Genomic DNA, 19,801 nt, shown 5'->3' on the forward strand with positions numbered 1-19,801 from the left:
TGATGAAATGATGGGTGCACCGTACCTGTGTGTTTGATTCACTACTTATGAGATCAATTATATTTAGGCACTGTTTAGTTCTTTACATGTAAACGCAAAAAAATCGTAAACACATTAAAGTGAAAAGGAATCTTGCTAATTTGAAGTACTAAATGAAGTCTATTTACAAAACTTTTTGCATGGATGGGCTGTAAATCGCGATACGATTCTAATGAGTCTACTTAATCCATGATTTGCAACAGTGATGCTACAGTAAACATCCGTAATTATTAATTAACCATGGATTAATTAGCATCATTAGATTCGTCTCGCGATTTACAACCCATCTATGCAAAAATTTTTGCAAATAGACTTCATTTAGTACTTCAAATGACCAAGATTGCTTTGCAAAATTATTTTGCAAAATGAACTAAACAGGCCCTTAGTAACGAGTCTGTTTTTGACCTTCCCACTGGCAGAAATATGTATGACATGGCCCTCAAACATTAAAACTGAATATATGAAGGACGAATCTATGACGCTGTCGTCTAGTGATTCGTCTAGTGGTTCAGGACAGGACATCTCTCTTTCAAGGAGGCTATATATATGACGCTGTCGTCTTGTGATTCGTCTAGTGGTTCGTTCAGGACAGGACATCTCTCTTTCGAGGAGGCATCGGGGATTCGACTAGGGGTAGGGAGTATTATAAAACGAGGTTAATTATCGGATGGTAAAAGGTGGTCTCATTCCATTTATTTGTGCCATCATATTTCCGATTGTTTCTCATACCAAATAATATGCTTCTATTACACAAACAGGGCATCTCCGGTCCCATGGATCAACATATATAGTTTCACAAGTGCCAGAACTCATGAGAAACAAAGCACCATCTAATATGAGCATTTTATTAGAGCCACATGATAAGGAAAAATCATTGTAGAGATCAACATTATATTATAACTAGGCCCTTTGTACAAAGGCATTCATAGGCACCTATGTTTATATATATGTTCATCAGCCTTAAAATTTGCCTGTCCACTCTTTCATATACAGGCATTCATAGGTTTCATAGGCGTGACCGTGTGAGTGCTGCATGCCGTGGTGTTGTACGTGTCTGAGAGCCACTCTTTTTTTTAATTAAAAAAAGCTCATGTTAGTGTAGAGAATGGAAGATTTTGGTTCCTTGCTCCTAAATTTTGGAACAATAACATCTACTTTGCACATCTTATTCTAGAATATTTTTATAATGTTTGGGGGAGGCGTTGGGAGGTATTTCATATGTATATAATTTCTGGGCCCAATTGAGAGTAGGCATTGGAAGGCGTCAATAAGGAGGTGTCGGGATGCGTTAGTTGTGTCTATGGTCGGTGGGCTCATAGGTGCCGTAACGCCTCCCAACGCTTTCCAATACCTCCAAAGTTTAGAATATTAGAAATTCCATGGCAATTCCTTTTTTTAGTTATTTTTTTACTCAAGGGTAAAAGGGTAAATTCACAATTTTAATATAGTGAGATGAATATTTATTTAAAAAAAGAAAAAGGTGATCATTCTTATTAGAGTTTCCTGATCGGCGATTTGATTCGATCTGCGGCGTGCAGCTAGCGTGCGGCCGCCCGGCGATGCCGATGCGCGCGCGCGCACCCCACCCCGTTGAGACGCCGCATCTCGCTCGCGGGGCAATGCGTGGCGCCGGCGATCGCATCGTATCTGCCGCGCGCGGCAGCAGCTGTGCTCTTGCTCGCTGGTGACGGGGACGGACGGCGACCCGAGCGTGGTGGCCGCACTACTGCGCTCTCGTATTCGCTGCACTGGTCCGGCGACTTCAAGTGATCGATGAAGCAACGCCATGCCCACGCGCATCGATCTGCCGTGAGCGGAGCCAATGAACTTGGCATGCATCTCGAACTCTGTATAATGCGTCGCACTACAGACCTGAACAATGATAGAGACGTATCCTTTTTTCACTGCGTGGTGTGCCGCGCGATATACTCAACATGATAATGTCGATACTCGATCAAAGATGTAAAGTTCTGAATTTCTGAATGCTGGAGTATTCAGGGAATAGTTTCTTTAAGGAACCAGGGATTATAATTGAATTTAGAACTTGAAGAAAGAAAGAAAAGAAAAGGAACGAATAATGCAGGATGAACTATTGAACTGCACGCACCAAGTTCACATCAGAGAGACTCGACTTGGATGATCTTAGCAAGTTCCTCAAGTTCAGAACTTATATTAAGAGGTCAGAGAGCATCAATTGATTCATCCGTTGGCACCCTTGATCGTAAAGCTGCCCTGATGCTGTATTGCTATTTGCTGGGTCCAACAAACACCTTTGGTAGCCGAATTAATACTGCCAGTATGCAGTACAGTACCATACTAAGCACTGATAAGTGAATACCCTTCGGACTCACTTAGATAACTAGTCCTAGACTCCAAAATTACATCATGTGAAAAAAATAATTAGAACATCTGAATGACAGAAATGATAACAAGTACTGCATGCTCCTTAGGAGAGCAGTCTACAGTATTAGAACATCTGAACTGAATAAGTAGTAATCTTGGGTGGTATTTCTGCTCTCTTCTCTTAGCTTATTATCATCCTTTCAGCCTACAAAACAAAAATTTGGATGAAGTATACCATTACTAAGGTAGAAATAACAGCAGTTTATGTTTTTGAGAAATATTATCACCACAATCTATTCACCTTCCTAACAATTTCATTGTACTCAGGACCCGGCATTCCCTCCTACATCAATAAAAAAACAGACATTAGTATGCCACGACCAAATAGTTGCATCATCCTACAAGATTTCTTATGCGTAACAGGTTATTTGCCTACAAGCAATCATCAGTTAAAAAAATGACCAACCCCAGTTAGCAACTCCACAAAGAGCGACATCACAGCAAGGCAAAACTTTACTAACTGAGTGCAGCATCAATCCGTACAAATTGACTAATCGTATAGAAGTACTGCTAATTGTATCTAGAAGTCTTTTTCTTCTATCTTATATGATATTTTTAGACCAACATATGAGAGGAGAAGCCTAATTAACTAAATTTTGAAACGATAATAAACTTGAAAATGGGGAAGAACAGCAACTCTTATTCTATTATTCATTCCTCTTGTTTTCTTTTCATGAAAATGCATCTGCCTACTACAACTCTAGGAAACCAAACAGAAGAAGTTATCCAAGTTGGTCGGCCGCAACGATCAACCCAAACTAATTAAAATACCAGGCTTCACAATCTCGTCTCTAGTATTCGAATCGGAGTAGACAGCTGTGTATTTCTCTAGTCCCTATTAGGTACTTCTTCTCACTAGTGCACAATAATACATCTACAAGTATTCATGTACCAGAAAAAAATATATTAACTACATGTCTAAATTTTTGCTAATTTTTTCACAAATCCATAAGTAATCACAAATTGCAATGACATAGTTTCAAGGAATATGAATAAATTTTTCAATCTCTTGCTCACCTTGGTTCAATAGCAGGCTGGCTGGTTGCTTCTTGGCTCTTGCTCGTTGCTCGTTGGGCGTGCGCCCCTGCCCCTTGGGCGGTCTGCAGCCTGCGAAGAGCGCGGCGGCGCCCTTGCGGACTGTGCGGGGAGGGGGGTGACGAGCCCCTGGAGCGACGAGCGCAGGCGGCCGGCGGCGAACCACAAGGCGGCGGCGGGCAGACGGGCAGGGGTAACCAACGTGGAGGCGGCGTGGTGGAGGAGGCCGTCGGGAGCGCGGAGGGAGCCGATGTCTGGAGGCGGCTAGCGGGAGCCAGGCGAGGGCGGCGGCAGCGGCGGGCGAGAAAGAGGGCGAGGGTGCTCCTGCTCACGTGGAGGTAGTGCCTACTCCCTCCATACTAGTATTAGATGATGTTTTGGACAGCGACATGGTCTTCAAAGCAAAACTTTGACTGTTTATTTTTATAAAAATATTTGCTGAAAAGTGATATATTTATATTTTTATGAAAGTATTTTTTAAGAAAAATCTATTCACATAATTTTTAATTTTTTAAACTCAATAACTTAAAAGTTATTCATGATTTATATTCTCAATATTTGACTCAAATCTTGTCCTAAACATCATCTAATACCAGTATGGAGGGAGTATTTAGGATGTGCAATGACCATAATTTCCTTGGAACAATAAAATCAACAAAAAACTATTTTGTTTAGGCGTTGGGAGGTATTAGAAAGTATTAGGAAGTATTTCCAAGCATGGTAAAAGATCTCCTTATTCTATTATTTGAGATCGATAAACCGGAAGAAATTCTAATAATTAAAGACTTCAATTTGTCCTTGATGAAGAGTCCCTATGACTACGATCAAACAGATGATTTGTTGTCTCGTATGCACGTCCCCATATGTAGCTCGTTTGTGCGTGGAAACATGCCCACCTGAACCGTTGGACTATCCTTCCAACTTCTAGTGTTCCACACGCATGCTCTGGATCGATTGAACCCTACCCAAATATATACTGTTCCAAACAATAAACCTGTCAAAATATCGCATGATGTGGTTCTCCTACTATCCACGTCAGATTTGATGGTATTATTGTGGCTGCAATTCGCAAGATTATGTATAAATAATAAAGAACCTGTTGATCAGGACGCATATATATCCAGGTCGATCGATCTCAGATTGTGTACTCAAGCAAGTTAGAACATTGTTCAATTACACATTTTCTTTTCTCAAAGGCCTTTGTGCATGGAGTGCTCGTCGTCACCTAGCGCTCCACCACGGCCGGCGGCGGCGAACCTGTCCCTGTCGTTGGCACCACCGGCGACCGGCAGCAGCAACGCCGCCGGCGGCAAGAACGTGCGCCTGTACCCCTGCCTATTCTGCGACAGGACGTTCCTCAAGTCGCAGGCGCTCGGCGGCCACCAGAACGCGCACAAGGAGGAGCGAAGCGCCAGCTGGAACCCCGACGTCTACGGCGACGGCGACGGCGGCGACGACGCCGACGCGGGGCGCTTTTGGTTCGTCGGGAGCGCCGGCGGCGGCGTTGCCACCATGTCCATTCCCACGCTGTCCCACGGTGGCCACGATGAGAATGATGGCACAGGCGAAGACACAAGCTTTCGGGCGCAAATGCGACGGCGCCGCCGCGCCGTGCTTTTTGCGCCGGTGAGCATCCGGCGAAAGATGAGCACGGGGGATGAGGGCACCCCCGCTGGCTGCGATGGCACGGTCGACATGCTCAACTGGCTCAGGGCATCCGTGGCGCCTGCCAGCCCGGGCAGTGGTGCGGCCGCCGCCATGGCAGCCTCAGCTGGCGCCGGCGAGGATCTCGACCTTGAGCTTAGACTCTAGAGGGCTGCATGGTCTATGTCACCGAACTGGGCAGCCACGCACACGGTGCCGTTCAGGTATAGTTGTCACTTGTCACCGCACATGCTATGCTATGTACCTAGCTGAAGCTAGCTATAGCCTCGGTTGCAAGTCTTTTATTTTATGAGATGTTGCAGTTTTTTCGCTGTAGTATATTTTAAGAAACTTTAAATAAAGTCCCTGCAGGTTTAATACGAAAGAGAGTACGTGTTTTTCCTGATTCTCGTTCAGTTATTATATTTGTTTAAGATAAGTGAGAGTATTTACAGGAGAATTAATTTACACGCGAAAGGCAGGAGAATTTAAGACAAGTGCTGTTCCGTCCCTCCATGCAACTTTCAACAAGGCAACAAGGAATATAAAGAGAACGGTAGGTAGTGCCATTTGCCAGAGGAGGATGGCATGGCAGGGCTGTGGCTGTGGCCTTGGCTGTGGCTGTGGCTGTGGCCATCATCGTAGCCCTGGGAAATTTCAACCGATTGCACGATGTTGTTGGTCTGCTGTTGTCGGCATGCCATACAGGGGAGTTCCTGTTGCTGGTTGGCGCGGTGGCATTGGAGGTGGCACCTCCTTCTCTTGTTGGCCCCTGCTACTTTCCTAGGTTGCTGGCGCATGCTAACCCCTGCTGCTGGCAACCTGCTTGATCAGATTTGTCTATGTGTTGATCAAAATGCCTGATTGATTGACCACTGCATGATGTATGACCTCATTGACCGCCCTCCTGGAAGTTTTGGGCATTGGTTGCTTCAGCCAATTCATCCAATGGAGTTCTTTTTTTTTAGATTAAGGAAAATCCAGCCTTGACTTCTCACACTTGAGAAGCTACAGCCAAACAAGACAAAGTGGCAGTGCGTAGACTGCTTACATGAGCTAAAGCTCCCGCTTCTTAAGCAACATGTTCAGAATATAACTCTCTTCCAATAAAGAAGAGCAAAACACCTAATAGATAACTCTACTTCTGAAGTTCCAACCTAGCCTGGCGAATAGCTCCAGAACCCTGCCTTCCATCAGGCGGCAATTCCTCTTCATGGGCATGCACAATGCAAACGTGGTTGTGGGCAAGGGCACGGTTGACCCAGTTCTTAATTAACTAAGCTACCGTGGGCATGCCCAACGTGCCCCCGTTCAGGAGGAGAATAGGGTAACGATGAGGGCGATGACGAGGATGGAGATCCTGATCTGATGGAATTTTCATAATTTCATTGTGGACAATTATATGCTTAAGCCGTCAACGTGCACTCCGCACTACTATGAACCTTTTTAAAGATGGGTTAAAACATTATTTGTAGGAATGCTCCTATTTTTCGCAGCTAAAGGTAGAGCATTTGGAGAAGTAAGTCCTCACTTGTCCTTACAAACGTTTTTTTTTGCTTGACATCAGTGTCCAAAGAAGTATCGCCGTTGACATGTGGAGCAACACACTTTCTTCCACCATTCCTTTTCCTTTTTTCCCAATGGTGGAACCATGCTCATCATCTCCACAATTACCGAAAGTGAAATTACCCTGATTAATGGGGATGAGGACAAGTGCTCACAATATGCAGAATTATTCAACTGTCAGATTGGTGGATTTCCTATTAAATATCTGGGTGACCTGTTAGTCCTGGGAGGCTCCATGTCAAGGACTGGTTGCCGTTGGTGGAGAAAAATGAAAAAAAAGCTTAAAATCTGGAAGGGTAGCTCCTTATCCATAGCTGGCAGAACAACTTTAATCAGTGCCAGTCTGTCCAATGCGTCTATCTACCATATGTCCCTATACTTTTTACCTAAAACTATTGTCGCCACCTTGGACAAGCAAAGAAGGAAGTTCTTCTGGCAAAGAGGGGGGGGGGGGGACTAAAAAGAAATACCATATGGTAGCATGGAAAACAATCTGCAAAAGCAAAATTAAAGGAGGTCTGGGTATCAAGGACATTTCCAAGTGGTGGTGGAAGTTAGACACAGAAAATGGGCTTTGGGAAGAACTTGTGGAAAAGAAGTATCTGAAAGGCAATCCCATTAGTGTGGTGAAACATAGACTTGATGATTCTCCTATTTGGATAGACCTACTGAAAATCAGAGAGGTCTACTTGAGGGGTAGAGTCATTCAAGTTGCTAATGGGAAAAAAACTTTGTTTTGGAAGGATGTCTAGTTGCAGGATAAATCCCTCTGTTTGCTTCACCCAGTGCTATATGATTGGTGTCAGGACAAAAACATCACAGTCCACAGTGTTCTGCATAAAAACGGGAGACTGTCTTTTGACAGGTGGTCACCTTGAAACGAACATGGCACCATTTATGTCATTTCGAGTGATTTTGGTGATCGAATGACAACACAACACTTGGACTAATATAATTGTTAAGATGATCATTCTTAGGCTTTTAGGTTCAAGTGATGACAAAGAGAAAGAAAAGATAGGCGTAGCAAGGCCCGAAGGGCCGCCCCTACGGGGGTTCCGCTACCCGGTTAGCGGACGGGGGTCGAGGGGGAGCCGCCCCTCGCGGGTCTCAGGGCAGCGCGAAAGTGTGCCCGGGGGTTCCGCTACCCGGTTACCCTGAAAGCTCTTCAGTCAGTAGCACCGGAAGAACCGACGCCAAGGGCATCGGTGCATCCGATGGTAGTCGGAAGAACCGACGCTATGGAATTCTGGTGCAGAAGGGAATCGAAGCCAAGTCAGCCTATAGGCACCGGTTGAACCGACGGTCCAAGAAAGGGCATCGGTGCATTGGGCGTACTGTGTATCAGAGACGATGTTAAGTGCCCAGGAGAAGTTTCTTCAGCACCGGTTCAACCGACAGTGCATCGGAGTATTGCGTCGGAGCATTGACATCAGCAGAAGAGAAGAAGGCTGTGAGTGACCGGTTTAACCGACGGGCAAGCATTGGTTCAACCGGTGGTCACTGTAGCAGCAGTCAGAAGTTCAACGACTACTTCGTGTCTTAGAGTGACCGGATGAACCGACGCTACCCCTGCCAGAGGCATCGGTTCTTCCGGTGATACGCAGATTTTCTGCTGACCGTTGGAGCAACGGCTACAAGACTTGGTGGCCTATATATATGCCTCACCCCGGCCATTTGAAGTTTGCTGGAGTTGCTGGACATCCCACACACACCCAAGAACATCTCCAAGCCATACAAAAGCATTAATATCATATCCTTAGCCCTTAGCACACTTTGAGAGTGTTGTGTAAAGGATTAGCTCTTAGTGAGTGAGATTACAAGGCCTTGAGCCTGTGCTGTGATTCTCTAGTGAACCAAAACAAGAGCTTGGTGCGCCGGCACCTTGGAGCGTGAAGCTCGCCGGCAACGTCATCGACCCTCCGACTTGGTGTGGGGCGGCGACGACATCCTTGTACGGGGGACCTGGAGACCCCCATCCTTTGTGGAGAAGCTCCTTAGTGGAACCCGGGGCCAAGGTGACTGTGATTGTGTTCACGGAAGAGACTTGGTGGCCGAGTAGCAATACTCTTAGTGAGTGCTACAACAACGTGGATGTAGGTGTGCCTTTGTGGCTAACCGAACCACGGGATAAACACCCTCGTCAAGAGTTTGCTATCTGCTATCCCGCTCTTTAAGCTTCCGCATTTCTTACTAGCAATTTGTGTGCCTTTACTTTCATAGAATAGTTTCTTGGTAGGAAAGGCTATAGGTTGCTAAACTCTTTTGGGATAGGGTTTTCACACTAGAACAACCTAGTTGCACATCTAGATAGCCTGTTTTAGTTTAAGTTTTGTGCAAACTAGTTGGAGCCATAGGTCTAAGTTTTTATTAGTGCCTAATTCACCCCCTCCCCTTCTTAGGCTAGAGCACCCGATCACTTTCACACCTCCAATACTTTTCGAGGAGTGGATGGAGATTATTAATGCTACCTTCTCCTTTAATTTTAAGCAACAAGCGGATGAAATAAGCTGGAAGTGGGGGAATAAAAAAAATCTTCACCACTAAAAGTACTTATGAACACTTGACCTGTCAAGCTAGAGTTCACTTTGATCACATTTGGAAAGCAAAGATCTCATATAATATAAAATTAAGATCTTCACTTAGTTACTGGAGAAAGGTGCTATCTTAACTAAAAGACTTGATAGAGAGATCGAGGCAAACAGTACGAAAAGGACAGATGAATAACGTCGTTGTACGATACAAAGTTGGCATATATGCACACAACATACAAGCTAAGGCACTTTCAGTGACAGATTTCTTCAAGCGCATCAAGAGCGTTGATACTATCCATTGTTACTATAGTTACTAGATCATATCCTACTAAAGCTAATCCTTCTCGCCCTACGAGCTGAAATGCCCCTTATCTCTTTTCTTTCTCTTAGTGCATCCTCTTGATTGTATAAATTCCTCTGTGCTGGCACGCACATCCGAAAAGTATTGCCAGGTGCTGGTGCTGCTATTCCAATTTGATTTCACTTATGGCAATCTCAACTGAGTGTTTATAGGTAGTGTCCATGTTGTCGTATTATTAAGACACCACCTTTTACAACTAGTACACTCTACAATCCATGATGCCTTGAGTGGATCGATTTCTATTAAACTTACTCTCTTTTTTCCACCTATCATATTTGTTTCCCTAACTTTTATTATAAAGTACAGTAAGACACCACCTCATTCCTAATACACAGATGTTGTAAATAACCACCGGTGACTGAAATGTTTGCTGCGTGTGTACACATGTTGTTGATCATACATCATGCCACTATGGCCCGTTTAGTTCCCAAAATTTTTCATGTGCTACAGTAACTTCGAATGTTTGACCACTAATTAGGAGTATTAAATGTGAATAACTAACAAAACCCATTTCATAACCCCGGCGAGGCGAATTTTTTAAGCCTAATTGGACCATAATTAAACAATGTCGTGCTACAGTAAACAATCTCTAATGACAGATTAATTAGTTTAATAGATTCGTCTCGTAATTTTCCGTCCATCCGTGTAATTAATTTTATAATTAGTCTATGTTTAATACTTCTAATTAGTGTTAAAAAATGTCCAAAAATTTTTGCCCAAATTTTTTTGGAAATAGACTTGCTATATTTATTTAGGCTGCTGGCCAGCAGTGGCTCCGATCGAAACGACCGCCCTGTTGATGATGCCATGGCGTTTTCAGGCGGACGGCGACAGAACAGACCACTAGCGAGCGCTGAACCACAGCCCTAGTGGCACCAGAAATAGCACAGGAATCGAATCGACCGGGTGAACAAATTAAAATTATAGTGGCGATGAATCGAGGAAGACGACAACGACGATGGTTGATGCCCACCCCATGCGTTAAAGCGACAGGCAACAGGGTTCGATCACACCACACCTGCGGTGTCGGTTTCCGGCGAGTCTTGCGCGGCGGACTAATCGCAAAGCAAGCAAGGCGCCGGCGAGCCATCTCCTTCGCTTTTCCGTCCCCGCCACGGTCGTTATCATCTAGCTCGCGGCTGCTGCTGCGGTGCCGGTTTGCTTGAAGACGAAAGCTCACTGGCACAGCGTCATTCCCCTCTTCTGCTGCTCCAATTGGAGTAGTACTAGCCAGTGCATCGTGCTAGCCAGATCTGATTTTCCATCCAAGTATAGCGAATCCACGGTTTCCAATTAGCAGGATGGAGTCCTCTCGCGGTGGTGCACCTTGTTCTATTGACACAAGCGGCGGCGGCGGCCTCGTCAACGGCAGTGGCGGCGGCGCGCGGCTGTTCCCGTGCCTGTTCTGCAGCAAGACGTTCCTCAAGTCGCAGGCGCTGGGCGGGCACCAGAACGCGCACAAGAAGGAGCGTGTCGCCGGCAGCGGCGCCTCCTCCTACGCCGCCGCGCTCGAGCTCGACGCGGCGCTCGCGGCCGCCGGCAGCGCGCTTCCGGCCACGGCGTCGATGTTGTTCGTGTCAGGCGCCCCGCACTGCGCCGGGGCCGTCGCAATTGGCGCCGGGGCTGGGGAAGCGTCCTACAAGGGCCGCCGCGGCCCCGGCGCTGAGCTTGGAGCTGGAGAGTTGTATCGGCGGCCACGCGAGGCCAGCGGCCCTGCGCCTGCATGGCGGCGCCGGCCTGATCGACGAGACACTGAACTGGGCAAGGGGCACGCATAGGCGTCCGCCGCGGCCCCCAAGGCGACGACGGACACCCCCGCTGCCGGCGTGGAGCCCGACCTCGAGCTGAGGCTGTAGCTAACTCGGCGACGATCCACGAGCGCGTGCGTCGTCGTAGGTGCTGCTGCATACTCAATCGCCCGTTCCACCACCATCCTGTAAATTGTACGGCTGCTCACCGTTGTCAGTCAGTCCTGTTCGGCTTGCATTGCTTGCTTAATTTGTCTGCTGTTGCATCAGGACATGAGTGAGGTTCATGGTCACCTTAATTACCAAGTTACCAGATGGACATATAGATATATATGGTGATACAACTGTATACTATTGCTATATATGCTGATATTGGCGGCATATCTCAACATGGCAGCTTAATTAGTTTGTGTGTGTAAGTGTATGCTGTAATATTCCATGCTTCAGTGTTAAAATAAGCCCTCGGGCGAGAGGCTGTAAGGAACATGGCTCTATTAGGCCATAGTTTATGATTTTGGTGATTGAGTGACAATATAGTCATTGGGACTAATATGTGTATCAAGAATGAATATTTGTAAGGTTTTATAGGTTCCCAAGATGCAACAACATGAAAACCTCCAATGCTGGGACAATGAGAGGAATGAATTGGAAATATCCCATATATCCTTAAATGATCAAATATGGGTTATATTTCTAGAGAATATTATATATCATTTCACAAGTTTTCCACAGAGTCCAAGATCATCAAAATCGGAATTTCGAGTAAAAAGTTATGATCAAAAGATGAAGAAGCTGCTTGTGTGAGTGACTGGTTGAACCGACACATTTAACCGATACCCAAAATGTGATCTAGTGATGTATTTCTGGATAATCTTGTAGATCATTTCACAAGCTTTCTATAGAGTCCAAGATCAACAAAATTGGAGTTCCGAGTAAAAACTTATGACGAAAAGATGAAGAAGCTGCTAGTTTAAGCAACCGATTGAACCGATGCTAGCGTAGGTTGAACCGACGCATTTAACCGGTAACCAAAATTTGATCAAATGTGATGGACTTTTGGAGAATCTTACAAGCTTTCCATGGAGTACAAGATCATCGAAATCAGAGTTCAGAATAGAGAGTTATGATCAAAATACAAAGCACCATGAAGCTAATTCATGTGTGTGACCGATTAAACTAGCGCTATATACAAGAGAGGCGTCGGTGCATTAGTAGTGGCATCGTCCAGAGAGCATGTCAAGCTGCTCCAGTCGATCGTTTCAACCGACGCCTATGACCGATTTAACCGACGCTATGTGCAGTTTTGACATAACAGCTAGTAACGGCTATATGGCGCCCTCTAGCCTATATAAGGGCCCCACCCCATATTCTCTAGAAATGAAAAATCAAATAAAGTTCTTAGAGAATGACTTAAATTTGACTATGTTTGCACAAATTTTTTAAATAAGACGAGTGGTCAAATTTGAAGTTAAAAAAATTAAATGAATTATAATTTGAAATGGAGGGAGTACTATAGAAGAATGGCATGCGCGAAACGTGGCACAGCCACAAAAGGGTTAAATTTAAGCAGCAGTGATCAGTGGCGGGCTACATGTGTACGTGGTTGAGTAGACAACACTACTACAGAATAGGCCTTTGTTCCAAGCCATTTGTCCCGGCTGCCTTTGGGCCCGGGACAAAAGGTGGCTTTTGTCCCGGGTCCAACGGCTAGCCGGGCCAGCGGGGGGATATGGGCCTTTTGTCCCGGTTGGAGGCACCAACCGGGACAAAAATGGAGCCTTTTGTCCCGGTTGGTGCCTCCAACCGGAACAAAAGGCTGCGCGGACCTTTTGTCCCGGTTGGTGCCTCCAACCGGGACTAAATGGTACATTTAATCCCGGTTGGAGTTTCCAACCGGGACAAAAGGCCTTTCACGCGTTATTTATTTTCACCGCACCGCTTCTCTCTGTCAGCTCTATCTCTTTCTTCTCTCCCTCGACATCTCCTCCCAGTGAAGTTTTCTCCCCTCCCACCTGAGCTCCCTTCGATCCGTCCCTCCCGGCGCGGGCGGGGCCCGGCGAGCCGCCGCGCGGGCGCGGGCAGGGGTCGGCCAGCCGCTGCGCGGCCGCGGGCCGCCGCGCGAGGCCAGGCGCGGGCCACCGTGCATGCGGGACGACGAGCCGCCGCACGACGCCAGGCGCGTGCGGGCAGCCGCCGCTGCCGCCCAGACCGGCACGGGCAGGGACCAGACTGGCGTGGGCAGGGACTCGACCGGCATGGGCAGGGACCAGACCAACGTGCCGCCGCCGCAGCCAAGTGCAAGTGGGCGGGGACAAGCGCAAGGACGTGCTGCTGCCGCAGCCAAGTGCAGGTGGGCGGGGACAAGCGCAAGGACGGCGACGAACGCATGCTTTGTTGTTGATTTTGTTCGTTTAATTTGTGGATCTTTGTGATGTGAATCAATCAATTTTAGATCTTGTGTTTTCTTACTTGTGTGTTGTATGAAATACTGATGTATGATGTGTTATGAATTAGATCTTGATTTTGAGATTGTGTTATGAATCAGATCTTGATTTTGATATTGCAGTTTTGGATAAATCTTTGGATTTGGAGAACCAGCTTGCAAACGCGAAAGCAGGAGCTGGGGATCTTTTTTTTTATTCGTGAAAAATGGCATTTGTCCCGGTTGAATAGCTGCCGGGACAAAAGAATATCTATATTTGTCCCGGATGGACAATCCCGGGTGAAAAACCGGGATAAAAGATAGTTGGTAACCGGGATAAAATAGCGATTCTGTAGTAGTGCAAGGCTCCCCTTACGATTGAATGCGACACGAAAAATAGAGGTGCTTGCTAGATAGCTAAGCTGAGATCTGCTTTGATTAATGTGAGAATATGAGATGGCTTTGTGAGATATATAGGCCATACTTATAACGAGTTTATTCTCACTAGTAATAAATTGTACGTGCGACATGCACATAGTTTTTGAAAAATCTATGAAAAGATCTTGTATATTCATAATGGACCACACCTAGTAATAATGATTTTCTTATTCAAACAACGTAAATAGCAAAGTCACATAGTTAACATGTTATTAAAATAAAGTGTAAATTAAGTATCCTAAGTGCACTTTAAATGCCCACCTTTTAAATAGGACCTTGCAAAATCTTTCATGCCATTTTCATATGTTTTGTTTTGACCCATGAGCCCACCTGAAATAATATTAAGATGCCGTAATAAGACATATGACCATGAAACCATAACAAAAAAACTACAGCTTGACACTAATACATTTAATCTCCTAAACTTCTACATAATAGTAATTTAATTCAAATTTAATACTCAACTTGACGATAAAAAAAATTCTCTGACTGTACTCTGGAGGCTCCATATAAAAGTAACACAGGTTTTTCCATGTACAACGAATACAACAGCTTCTATCTACTCAGAAATATCTATCTACATCTAGGAGAAACAACTTTGATCTAAAAAAATTAGGGTCATGTTGGACTGCGAAGAGACTATTAGGGCTATGACCCATTACCACCCCTAGGTATGGATAGGGTGGGCGGGTACACAGTGGGTCGTGGTGAAAAAATAGGGATTTTTTGGCAGAAATATGTCCCAACTCGTTATTTCTATGCATGGGTCTATCCTTTCTCCCACCTCCTCGATGTTGACAAATGGGTCCAACATGAGGGGTAAAAAGAACCTGATTTAGGTGAGAAACACTTTCAAAAGTTTTTGTTCTTTATGGTATAGATTAATTAAGAAGAGTACAATGTGAACATTTTTAATAATTTGCCAAAGAGTTAACGAATAGAGAGGTGAAATGAGTTTAACCATCAGATGAATTCCTATGTATACTGTACTAAGATAGCTTATGTACATCTTGCATGTAGTTTAGAAAATAATAAAAAATGAAACAATGATTATATGAAACTATTTCAGCTACTAACTAAATGTTCTTTTGCTTATGTGACATTTTTGGAAACATAAATAAATATAAATATGAAATCTCTTGTTGAGAATGATCTTAGAGTAGTCCCAGCCCTCCATCTTAGCTGGGTTAATTTGTATATCATTAAATATGTTGTCATGTAAGAAAAAACTGAGGTAGCAAGAAAGTTAATGAGGTGAGAGAGAAAAAAATAATTTGTTTCTCATGAGCAAAACAATATCTATGTAATAAGCAGAAGGAGACTCTTTCATGATCAATGTAATCTCTCTTTTCATGTAACTAGCCCCACCATAACCTTTCCCACAAATTTGAGTAACAATAATCGAGTGATGGCTAATAAGTAAAGACTGGATTGCTGCCTTAAGCCTCAACAAAAAAGTGGTACCAGCTACATGAACAACAACAAGCTAAGGAATCTTTTATACACCCTTTCAAGCTTATCAACATAACACAAGCAAAGAACCAATTATTCTTTTTATGTGATACATCACTAGATTCGTCAGCTAAAATTATTGCATAGTGATCATCTAGTATCCAAATTAAATAAAGTATCGGATATCCGTTGGATATCAACAACTTTTTATTCGTATCCTATATTCAAGTGAACTATTTGAATCTGTATCCAATATTTAAAAAATTATTCCGATATCCAAATAACTATCCAATCCCTTCGGTTGGACGGCCTGTAAGAGCATCTCCAAGAGTTTGCCATATTTTACTTAGCATATCTTATGTTTTGCCAACTTCTAAAAAAATATGCCAAGTAAAAAAAGAGTTTATCTCCAACAGTTTGGCATAATTCACTTGCCAAATCCAGATCTAACTTACATCAGGAACCCTGAGAGAGAAACAAAATTATATTTATGCCCTTCCACCTCTTGAAAACTTAAATCAGGAACCCTTCTCTGTTATTTATTTCTTTTTTCACCCTCCCATCTGACTAGAAACCACGATGCCAACCGCGCGCCGCGCGCGTATATTTACGCGCTGGAGGCTGGTTTTTCCCAAGTTGCAAAAAATTGATAAGTCTTTTGCCAAACTGTTGGAGGAGTATTTTTAATATTTTTGCCAAAAATCAAAGATGGCAACTTGATTTGCCAAACTGCTGGAGATGCTCTAAGAAAATATGTATACTATTTGCATTGCATGCTATAAGCCACTGCTAGCTAAGGTAGGTAGGTTGAGAAACACTAAACCGCGGTGATGGACAGAACATGGATCAGAAGTCTGTAATAACCTAAGGCCCCGTTTAGTTCGCGAAAAGTTACTGTAGCATATTTCGTTGCTACTTGACAAATAATGTCTAATTATGAACTAATTAGGCTTAAAAGATTTATCTTATGCTAATTAGTTAGATTGTGTAATTAGTTATTTTTTAACTGTATTTAATGCTCTATGCATGTGTCCAAAGATTCGATGTGATGGGTACCATAGAATTTTTTTTGAGAACTACTGGTTTTAAAGTAGGACTTGGCTAAATTACAGCTGGCTATAATTTAACCTTCCGCTACGACCAGCCTATTTTGGGAACAACATGACCTGCTTTTTCCCTTTTTGGCAAAAAAGACTGTCATTTTTCTCTAAGGCGGGTCCACTGCTACGTGAAACATGCACTACAGCACAATAAAAACAAAATAGATGATATCAGCGCATGCAAAATCAATCCCAGGTTTAAAAAAACTATAATTTACAACCGAGCATCAAAATTAAAATCCAATCACACCATTGCGGTGCCCCTAACTAAAAGATAAAAAAGACCTCACTTCAATATGTTTCGATGATATTTTTCTCGTAGTGTTCCAAAAGTACTTTTGTTAAAAATTGAAAGCATATCATAATAAGCTTCAAGGTAGTTTAGAATAAATGTACAAGCAAATAAAATAAATTGATTTGAAGCAAATTAGAATAAATATACAAGCAAATAAAACGGAATTATGCACTTCTTGGTAGAATTCTGCACGACACACATAGCAAATAAATACAGAAAATAAATCTGCAGACCTCATTTTTACTCTCCCATAAGCAAAGCTTTGAAAAACAGCAAGCAAATTAGAACATATATAAACGTATTTCACCTATCTAAATTCTAAGCATTAACAAAGTTTCAAAACTACTACCATGCATGTGATTGCCTGCTTGCCTCCATAGTTGTACTGACCAAACAAAAAGATTAGAGCTACTACAACTACTACGATGCTATTCAGGAATAAAAAATTGAGGTTGAGCTACAACTACACTGCTGGTAATGACAATATGATGAACTTTCATGCCACCAAACACCAAGATGAAGAGCATGTATTGTGCCGATTCGATGAGAAATCTTGCAGATAGAAAAAAGGCACATCAGGTTTCAGGTCCTAAACATTGTTTTGTATGACTGAAACGAATAACAAGTGCAGATAGTGTTAGGAGTAAAAATATCAGCAAGGCTGAATACCACTGGTAACAAAACATTGCTAGTTCTATATAACCTAATTTATGATCATATTTCTGCTAATACAGAAACACATTATTGCCTAAATTTCTAGCCATATTATTACCTAATGCACAACCATATTATTGCCTAACATAATTGCAATGAATGTACTTGCTCTCACCACATACTTATTTACTTGAGCTGGTTCACATGCATATCATGTCTTCTTCATGCATTGTACTTGATCTCCCCTGCAGGATAACTTGGGAACCTGCAATGTAAGAATAGAAAAAATAAAGAGAAATTAGAGAAGAAAGAATGTTGTAAAAATTGCCCAACGACTTGCACTGTTTTTCCTTAACCTTGCGATAAAATTGCTTGATGGTAGTACATTTATTTGCCTGTTCTTACTTTCTAACCTGAGTGAAACCAGAGCATTTTGCTTATGTCCACTTGTAGTTGTTGATCGAGCGGTAGCTGCAACTACTGAATTGATCTGCCTGCACAATAGAGCTAATCCAGACGAGCAAATCAAGCAGCTGATAATGCACCGTTTAACCAACTTACTAATTAGCCAATTCACAAGAGGCAAGCTCTGAACAAAAAGCACATAACTGTTGCGGCTGTGGCTAGAGTTATTAGCTGATACGGAAACATAGAGCTGCTAGTTACTGGAACAATACAACTACAGCATGATGGCCTAACAAAGCAATAGATGATTAAATTAACAGTGCAAGGAAAAAATCTACAGGCCACACATGGGGTTAAACAAAAAATTGGACAACTTCTAGGCAAGACCGCAAGATAACTCGAGTAACAGATCACTGTGGCAATGGAATAAATAATAGCCCATGCAGTTAAGTACCTCAATATGTCTGAACAAACCTGAAAAGCTGAGTTGATTCAAAATCTACTGTTGTTGGATGAGCTGCAAAAATAAGTTAAGTAATACCTGCACTTGTCCCTGCTGATTACCCGCATGAGTTGCTAATAATCGAGTAAAAGAAAGCTGATGCGCATAGCAGTGAAAATTTAGTTGCATGGATTGGGTTGCCTAATGTTCCTTGTTTATTTGCCTAATGGAGAACATTAATTTGTCGATAATAAACAACGTTATTGCCTAAAATACGAACGCATAAAAACAAACTCAATGAAAAAGATCACATAAGCACCCCGCATTGGATGATGGAGGGCGCCCTTGTTGCTGCTTCTAGCCCCTTGGCACTGTAACAAGTCATCCAAAAATGGACTGCACAAAGGCCAATAGGGCTAACTGCTATGTGTTATGTGCTGAAAGTGCCCTTGCGCTATAGGTTTGGAAGGCAATAGTAACTACTGTGTGTCAACTACTGCATAAACAGCAAAAAACTATCATTATGCTACAACTAAAAATCAGTAAAATGGATCATGCTGTCATTAGAATACTAAAATCAGTAAAAGCTGCTGTCAGTAAAAATGGGATCATTGCTATCAGTGCATACAGGAAAAAAACAGCAAATACTACCATCTTATCTTAGCAAGAGATAATTGCACCAAAAAGAATCAATGTTACCCTAAAAAGAGACATGTGAATACTTTAAGGAACTAGAACAGGAAGATTTTGAATTTTTCCGCAAGATTAAACTTGATGCTGAACAGAAGGTTGAGAGCCTCTTTCCCTGGTAAAATTGCCTAATGATACCTTACATTTTGCCTAATGAAATATAGAAATTTGCCAATATAAAACCATGTTATTGCCTAGGGAGATTTTAGTACTGAGTGGGAACCAAGAGTGCTTAAAAAAGCATGAATGCTGCATTTATATAACTATTTTATTCACAAACAGATTCATACAACTAAAAAAGTGATGAAAAAGGAACACATATAAGGTGTACTTAACGAGAGACTGACTGGTGCTTAAAGATGAGGTGTTCGTTATGGTACAGATTTGTAGAAGAGAAAAACTACTGCATGGAGAATATACCACCTCCCCCATCACAACCAGAAAAAAAATCCTACTACCCACTAATTCCGAACTAGCATAGAGCTCAGCCATTTCTATTTGAGCTATGTGTAAAAACTACTAACAGTAAACTATCATCAGTAAACTGGTAGCATAGAGCTAGAATCAGTCATCAGT

General features: G+C 43.1%; 3 protein-coding genes and 1 long non-coding RNA gene across 4 annotated transcripts; 2 read left to right on the top strand and 2 right to left on the bottom strand.

Moving 5' to 3' along the window:
• Positions 1 to 2,107: 2,107 nt before the first annotated feature.
• LOC120694967 lies at positions 2,108 to 4,488 on the bottom strand. Its single transcript, XM_039978303.1, has 4 exons — positions 4,472 to 4,488; positions 3,460 to 3,822; positions 2,684 to 2,725; positions 2,108 to 2,587 (listed from the first exon to the last, which is right to left on the bottom strand). The coding sequence occupies exons 1-4, from the start codon at positions 4,486 to 4,488 to the stop codon at positions 2,575 to 2,577; spliced, it is 435 nt and encodes a 144-aa protein (XP_039834237.1). The 3' UTR covers positions 2,108 to 2,574.
• A 195-nt stretch (positions 4,489 to 4,683) lies between these two features.
• Positions 4,684 to 5,289, top strand: LOC120694968 (zinc finger protein 4-like). The gene has a single exon (XM_039978304.1). The coding sequence runs from the start codon at positions 4,684 to 4,686 to the stop codon at positions 5,287 to 5,289; it is 606 nt and encodes a 201-aa protein (XP_039834238.1).
• Positions 5,290 to 10,610: 5,321 nt separating this feature from the next.
• LOC120695857 (zinc finger protein GIS3-like) lies at positions 10,611 to 11,948 on the top strand. Its single transcript, XM_039979076.1, has one exon. The coding sequence runs from the start codon at positions 10,881 to 10,883 to the stop codon at positions 11,355 to 11,357; it is 477 nt and encodes a 158-aa protein (XP_039835010.1). The 5' UTR covers positions 10,611 to 10,880; the 3' UTR covers positions 11,358 to 11,948.
• Positions 11,949 to 17,196: 5,248 nt separating this feature from the next.
• On the bottom strand, positions 17,197 to 19,491 carry LOC120662035. Its single transcript, XR_005670169.1, has 3 exons — positions 18,102 to 19,491; positions 17,871 to 17,953; positions 17,197 to 17,586 (listed from the first exon to the last, which is right to left on the bottom strand). It is a non-coding gene; the product is annotated as an uncharacterized LOC120662035 (long non-coding RNA).
• Between the last annotated feature and the right edge of the window lie 310 nt (positions 19,492 to 19,801).

This window comes from Panicum virgatum, chromosome 2K (genome assembly GCF_016808335.1).
Source record: "Panicum virgatum strain AP13 chromosome 2K, P.virgatum_v5, whole genome shotgun sequence".
Lineage (NCBI taxonomy): Eukaryota > Viridiplantae > Streptophyta > Magnoliopsida > Poales > Poaceae > Panicum > Panicum virgatum.